This window comes from Halichondria panicea, chromosome 4, assembly GCF_963675165.1.
Source record: "Halichondria panicea chromosome 4, odHalPani1.1, whole genome shotgun sequence".
Classification (NCBI taxonomy): Eukaryota; Metazoa; Porifera; class Demospongiae; order Suberitida; family Halichondriidae; genus Halichondria; species Halichondria panicea.
Genome location: NC_087380.1, coordinates 1,336,412 through 1,344,469, shown reverse-complemented (window position 1 = coordinate 1,344,469; position 8,058 = coordinate 1,336,412). Strand labels below are relative to the sequence as shown.

General features: G+C 42.1%; 1 protein-coding gene across 2 annotated transcripts in view; it reads right to left on the bottom strand.

Moving 5' to 3' along the window:
• Positions 1–2,686: 2,686 nt before the first annotated feature.
• The window catches only part of LOC135334968 (receptor-type tyrosine-protein phosphatase alpha-like), a 28,694-nt gene continuing 23,322 nt past the window's right edge, over positions 2,687–8,058 (bottom strand). For both annotated transcript variants that reach the window (XM_064530359.1, XM_064530360.1), the window contains 5 exons: positions 3,638–3,772; positions 3,444–3,572; positions 3,233–3,384; positions 3,045–3,180; positions 2,687–2,845 (listed from right to left, as the gene is read on the bottom strand). In XM_064530359.1, coding sequence (XP_064386429.1) covers positions 2,771–2,845; positions 3,045–3,180; positions 3,233–3,384; positions 3,444–3,572; positions 3,638–3,772 — 627 coding nt within the window. In that variant the 3' untranslated portion in view covers positions 2,687–2,770. The remainder of the gene's footprint in view (positions 2,846–3,044; positions 3,181–3,232; positions 3,385–3,443; positions 3,573–3,637; positions 3,773–8,058) is intronic.

The window sequence follows — 8,058 nt, the reverse complement described above, 5'->3', positions numbered from 1 at the left end:
TTTGATGTCGATGTCGATGATCGAAGTCGTGATAATTGATGTGGTAATGGTCGATACGTAATTGGTGATGATCGATGTATAGTCTACAAAGTGATGTGATACAGCAGTTTTAAGCACCTTTGCAACATATGAACACACAAGCATGAAACCACAATGTACTATTGTAGTAAATTGTGGTTACTTAAATTTGGTGCATGGGAGACCATCTGCAGTACTGTCCAGTGGTGTACTACAGTACTAAAAGTAGGAACCAGGCCCCTAACACTGCATGCTTGCTTTTTGCCCCAATGCAAGCTCAATTGAATCAAGCTTTTAATTGTACGCACATTTTATACACCAATCAATCCCAGAGCATACACAATTTTTTAGGGGACTACCCCAAAACCCCAATATGTGTACACATGCGTATCAGCTCCCCTTCCAAACTATCCATGCTCTCTAAGTGATAACTCTCTTCCTACACCACTGCTATCACTGCTGTCAATAATTATGGTCACATTTCAAATTGCTAGCTATTTTTTCTGTGAGATATGAGATAGACCAAGTACACACCTCTGGTACAGTGGCCATTCTCCATATCACGTCTGTGGAGTAGGCCTTATACTGCAACCTTGTATAGCTAGATCTATAGTTGTTGTGTTAGTACATTGGCCAATTTTGATTTGATACTGCAAATCAGTAAAGAAACCCTCAAGTAAGTCCTGCATGTAGTCCATGTTTACATTGTGGGTTTACATTGTGGTTTACCTATTTGTGTGTGTGTGTGTGTGTTGCAAAGGTGCAACTGCTAACAGATTGTTGTTGTTGTAAGCTAGCTCGAACTAGAGATAGACCAACAAAAGATGCAAGGAAAGCAATAGATGGGCGTGGGGAAACGAGTTTCAGTCCTATCTAGTATGCGCTACGCATTTGTTCTGTTGCAAAAAATCATGCAGCACCAATCAGTTGTATATCCCTTTACGTAATACCTTCCTAATGCACTGGATTATATGCACTAGCTTGCACTGTGTGTAAATGCAGTAGATTTCTTTAAGAGATATCTATTTGGGACTTATGCCCCACCATCCCACCCAATACTCAGTTGGTCCCTTTTATAGGCTACTACCTTTACAACAACTACTAGTGGGAAGAAAACCTAAAAAATTTACTATGGAATTCAGCAAAACTAATGAATACACTAAATTCCTTCAAAACACATGTCTTTTATTACGATTTATATGACCAGTGAGACGAGTTTAACGCCATTGGGCAACAAGTTAGTTATTGCAGGCGCCCTCGTGCAACATACCATATATTGCACTGGATGACATAATGCCCTCGGGACCTGTGCACTGGAGCAATATAATGCCCGAGGGCCACAGGCCCCGAGGGCATTATGTCATCCAGTGCAATATATGGCATGTTGCACTCTGGCTGGGCAATAACTAATACTTGCTCCTCTGCAGCAAGCTGAGCTCTGCGGTTAGAGGCGCAGCTAATATTAATGATATTCGTACCGCGATACATGCTAGATATATATATAGGCGCTGAGCCCTTTTGGAGGCGGGCCACACCCATCTATTGGTAGGTCTATCTCTTCTCAGAATGCCAGTTCGAGCTTACAACAACAACATCTGTTATCAGTATCCGATGTGTCATCACTTGGTTCAGAACACATCAATCACACCAACACATCGACCAATACCACATCAATCATCACATTCACTTTCATTATTACAACGCATCGACCATTACCACATCAATTATCACGACTTCGATCATCAACATCGGCGCGGCAACATCGACATCAAATATCAAATGAACAAGGTCGATGATGTACAATTCTTCGACATGAATTTTGTCCTCTATGGCGCTCCATATTATTCCTCATCTTTGGCCGAGGCTAGTAGCTCCTCGCACACAACTTTGCTGTTGACCGTGTCAGCCTTGATGAGTGACCTCTGACCTTTGCTCAGCTCATACCGAAGTTGCTTCTTGGCAGGGGAACCACGAGCCTTGGAGTCTGCACGGAATTAAAAGCAATAAGCAACAATGACAGACCATATAGATAGAGTAGAGAGGGATTGGAAACGGAAGTGATTCACGTGATGTTTTACAATAAAGTCTACATACAATGTACGTGGCTCTTCATAACTCCCGCAAAAGCCTGGGAATCCAATGCATGCATCTCAGAGCTATAGTGCAACTCAAAAATATTCCGCTAGAGCACACAGAAATGGAATGTCATTAAAAGGTCATAATTAGTGAAAGTTCAAGTGATGTCCGACCTCCTCTGGGACCAGAGGTTGTAACAGTACTCTAAAAAAGACTTTGATCTATAAGCATACGATCTGAAAGGGCTCGCTCAAAAATCATAATGCAACTATTATGTAGTTATGGCCACTAACAATGATGCATGTGTGTATGCTTGCTTCTGATGAAGGAACCACTAATTAAGGTTCAATCTTGAGCTGCATTCATCAGCAATGTTATGCGGCTGTTATGACAAGCCATCAGTAACATTATCACAAGACAACCTGAACCACTGACATGACCGGCCGCCACAAAAGACATAATCTATTATTACCATTCAATTGAAGTAATTGGCCGATTTTTAGTTAGGCGACCCTCGTCCAAATCCTCCCAAAATTGTTTCATCACACTGAAAAGACAAATTGGCATTGTGGCAATACACAAAACTAAAATCCTAACATATGCACATTATATTAGAATCTCCCCCTCCCAAAATGTAAGTGGAACAAAAGCTGCCACCTCAGTTCTAGTTTTAGTTTTAGAGAAAGTTTGCGTAAGTATCGAAGGAGTCCAAGTAGACCAACAAGGCCTCGAAAACATCCTTGTAGTTGTCCTGTGAGGGGGAGTGGCACATTAATATCCATACCGGTACACTAACAGACTGACTGTGCATTGGAGTGTGTTATAGTGAAATACATAGTGATGCACGGCTATTGCAATGCATGGTGCAACAATAGCCCTCTCTCTACCGCCAGCTGAGAGTTGTAATTAAGTTGTACAGGCTCTATATAATTATAAGCAGATGAACTCACAACTGAGGGTACTGCCCCTGGCTTGTGGACCCTGAGAGCCTTGACCACCTGGAACACATCCACCACTCCCTCTGTCTTGCAACGGTCAATGGTAGTAGCTACAGAGCAGTACATACCAGAGCGGGTCGCAGTGTCACTGGAAACAACTAAATATATTAAACACATAATTATTCACAAAAAATACACACCTGCAGTGGACCACAATCGCCTTGTTTCCAGTCCTCCTTTGAACCTTTACAACCTCCTCATTGACGTCAGTTATAATCTTGAAGTTTGCACATGCACCAGTCAACTTCCAATCGAGAATTTGGATCTGAATTATTTGCAGAGTTTTTTTTGTCTGGCGAAAAAATTGAGGAACGATAAAGAAGCAACCAAAGATTATTATGAATAACACACCTTCTTGTTAAGTACGCTTAGTTGCCTCATAACGAACCCAGTGTTGACTTCCTCCCCCAAGTTATCAATGGTGAACTCACCGAAGGAGGTGACATTGCCACCCTCTGGCCAGTACTGGGAGCATGCCTCCTACACACACACACACACACACACACTCAACAGGGAGGACCTCTAATGGGGAGACCATCTCTTACCTTCCCATTCTCACTGAGTGGAGTCAACATCACAACAGCCGCACACTTCCTGTCATAGATCATCTTCCAGAAGTTACGCACAGTTGAGTCCAGTGGATTCTGGGCAATGATGTATGCCTTCTGGTGCTTGTAGCCCTGGAGGGAGGGGGACCACTGAACTTCAATAATAATAAGTGTAATAATGGTGTGCTTAATGAGTGATTTATTTCTGGCCCAAATTGTCCATTTCTGACAAAAAGCGTGCATGGGCTATATATAAGTGGGTCAGGCCTGTTTCCAGAGCTATGTATCTTTGATTGTTGCGAATGTCTAAGTTGTGTTCTAGCCAAACACGTGCACTTTGCAAACACACTTAGTATTACATTGACAAAGACGGCATTAATGTAGTCACGGCCAGGCTCCTGCCCTTTCAGGAACACACGGTGATTCTCAACTGTGGAGTTGGTAAAGGGTCGTTTACATATAATCAGGTAAAGATCGTTTATTCTAAAAACTTACTTGGTAAGTACTGTATTCCCCTGTTCAGGTTCTTGTGTCTCAATGCACTACTGCAGTTGACCTCATTCGGATTTGGAGATACCTGTTCCAGAATTTGGAATTGGTATTGGAATTCTGTGATGGTTTTTCCCAGGGCCACTGATGACATCTTCTGTATCTGTCTGCGCAGATCTGCAGCACTGATTTGAGTGTCTCCACACGTCACTGACTCCAGGATAGCATCGTGGATGAACACATATTGGTCCTATAGGAAGAGGGGCAATGACTGAACATGATCAGTGGAAGCAGTGTATCAATTCGAATTCACTGTACCAGAAATAATTTTATCAAAAAGAGAAAGGCTAAAATTGTACATAATGCACAATCATGTGGCCTATACTGTACTCGCCGACGGACAACAACAACAGCAAAAAAACTGAAACAAAAAAGCAAACCAACAAAACTAGCTATAGAGCCAAGAACAACAAAAACCATGTAACACACAAACAAAATATTTAAAACCAAAAATTCCGTACAGTGTGCTTGCATATACTATTATGGTATAAATAATTCCACAAGAAAGGTGGAAAAAATGAGTACTTATATATACAGGTGATCTTAGTAAGCACAAAAATATACTGACGAACTATAGCTAGATATATAGATTTAGTTTGGAAGAACCTATAATTATGCATACCTGACAGCACATTAGCCTAAACTTTAAGTTCATCAAGACATTCCTGATATGATTCGGACCACAGATATATAATGTACTGTAGGGCACTTAGACTGGACATTGTATCCTGCATTAGCTGGTATCTGGCTAATGGTTAGCGTATGTGCATGAAGTCGATATACCAGGCCTACTCTCAAAGGAAGTGGGCGTGGGGACGAGACCCATTCATTTTTATAATACCAGTATACTATAATTATGTGTATAAATGTTTCCCTGCATGCTATATGTAATCCTACACATTATTATATCAGTTACAGTGTTTAACTGTGTAATTGTCTATACATAGTGCTTACCCGGGTCTGGACCATTTTCATCCTCTGGTTGCGAGATTTGACAATGGTACCGGAAATATCGACGATACCCTCGGCTGCGATCTGATCGAGGACATTATCAATGGCAATGTAAGTGCCTGTGCGTCCCACACCAGCACTGCAGTGGACCAGGAGGGGACCTCTGGATGGCTTGTGTTGGGACTTGACCCGACGGTGGAACCCAAGAATGGGCGTGGCATAGTCAGGCACTCCGTGATCAGGCCACGTTGTAAAGTGAAACTGGGTGGTCTTGAAAGGTTTCCCACTTTCCCCTTTGATCTGTGACAAAGAAACATCTCACGATAAACTACAATAACAAATCCAAAGTGAAAAGTTGTTAGTTGAGGAAACACGTGGAAACAAGAATCTGGCGAGAGCATAACTCCAATCCATTACAATAAAGACAAACATTTCACAATAACAAAAGAAAATGTGTGCATGAAAGTAAACTTCCAAAAAACACAATGCTAATAATGTCAACATGTGCCACCATTATGCTATTAGGTAAGTACTTACCGCAAGTAGTAGGTTTCTGACAGTGTAGTCAGCCAGGACCTGCTGGTCTGTGATGGTGACTGTGAAGGGGCCATAGCTCACCCTGCCACTGTCAGGCCAGTACTGTTGACACTTGATCTTATTGTTCTCCATGACGTTGGTGAGCATGACTATTATGGGTGGTCTCTCCTGCCACATCATGCGCCAGAAGTCCACCACAGTATTGGGTAGCGGTCCTTTGTGTGGGGAGGGGGGAAATAGACAAATGAAAAACAAGTAATGAAGCATTTAACAATAGTTATGATTGTAAAAGAAAGGACACAGCAATTAATGTGCATAATTACAGTCTTATGTGTGGGGAGGGGGGCAATAGACGTACATATTGAAAACAGGCAATGAAGCATTTAACAATGGTTATGATTGAAAATCAAGCACATAGCAAGTGTGCACAATTACAGTCTTGTTTGTACAGTTAAATTATGCTCTAGTGAAACATGAAACTGATACCTTGAGAAGCAATGAACTTGTTTCGCTTGACAAAACCCTGCAGAAGAGACAATTAAAGGTAATATGATAAACATACATAGCTAACATTGGTTATCATGAATAAATCACACACACTCACGTCTACATAGCAGGCATTGATGTAGTCACTCTGACAGTCCTCTTGTCCAGGGATGGGGTCTAGGATAATGAGGTTGTCATCATCTGCAGGAAACCATGTGTGTGTGTGTGTGTGTGTGTGTGTGTGTGTGTGTGTGTGTGTGTGTGTGTGTGTGTGTGTGTGTGTGTGTGTGTGTGTGTGTGTGTGTGTGTGTGTGTGTGTGTGTGTGTGTGTGTGTGTGTGTGTGTGTGTGTGTGTGTGTGTGTGTGTGTGTGTGTGTGTGTGTGTGTGTGTGTGTGTGTGTGTGTGTGTGTGTGCGTGTGCTTGCTTGAATCCACAACATAAGGTATAATCAAATCAGGAACTTACACACAAGAATGTTTCCAAATCTATTTTCCTCCTTGTGCTGTTTGGCAATTGCTGTTGAGTGTTCACCTTCCTTACCACCGAGACCCTGTGCAGTGTGTATAGAGTCAAGATTATATATAAGCTGGTGTGGAGGAGGGAATCAACACAGCACATTAAGACGCTGGTAGAATCAACACATGTATTAATTAAACCCACCGAATAGTTACTGGCAAACTTCTTATTGCCATTAGCATGCTGCTCAGTGACATATGCTCCAAACCCATCCACTGGTATAGGAGTGAGGTCCACCTTATCTGTCACCTCTTCTTCCTCATCTCCCTCTGGTACCACTATCAACTGGAGTTCTTTCTCAGCTGTGCCAGAAGGTCCACTGGCCACCAGCTTATACAAACCTGCACACACACACATGCACACACACACACACACACACAGACGACATTAAGGAGCATTATATTTCCGAATCATACTAGGATGTGGTAACAATATCACCCAAGCAGGCGATTCCACCTGGACTTGCATCCACTATTTGTGGTTATTTGCGTATCAACATAGGTCAATGAATATCATCAAATGTGGTCTACTAATTATAGAACGTGTCGAGCTGTATTAGCTGTACATGCAGCACGAGGTAATGACGTTATGACCTACTTATAACTGATATTCATTCTAGAACACATTTGATGAAATTTATACCGCATACCTAAAAGGGATGCAAGTCCAAGAGTGGTGGTACTTTAGTTGAAAATCTCCCGCTTGGGGAATATTGCTACTACATCCTGGTTTGATATCAGCTGCATGTACTGGAAATATCATGCTCCATAAAGCCTTTAAAGTGATCGCCAGCTGCAGTAGCTATAATGTTTGTTATCAATATGCAAACCATGCAGAGTTTGTTTTCAATATGGAATACTTTTAGAGATTTGTAGACTACACACTGTGGTAAATTTATCATACACAATAAGACCTTGGTGTATATAGCCTATACTCACCAGCATGCTTAGTCTCCACACAAGGGAAGGATAATCCACCGTCCTGGTCCAGTTCTGTGGCATAGTCTGCAGTCACCTTCCTACCATCGTGGTACCAGGTGAGACTGGGTGGAGGGTGACCTCCCACCTTGGGCTTAATGACCACCTCCTCCCCTTCATTAGCTCTGCTCTCACTTGGGAAGCCAGTGATGGTAGGCTCTGCACATAGTAACACATATTTTATACACAGGTCTTAAGTGGTAAAGTTCATTACACTAATCAACAGTACTGACCGTGGTCTTTTGATATGGTAGCCACGCCTTCATCACTGGCATCGCTGTGTTTGGTGTATACAGTAGAGAGACCTGAGTTTTTGACAGCAGGTTCATACTGTTTCTTCCGTGATCGTCTGGAAATAATAACAGTTGTGTTGTCATAATTTAGTGACTAATTATACGCTA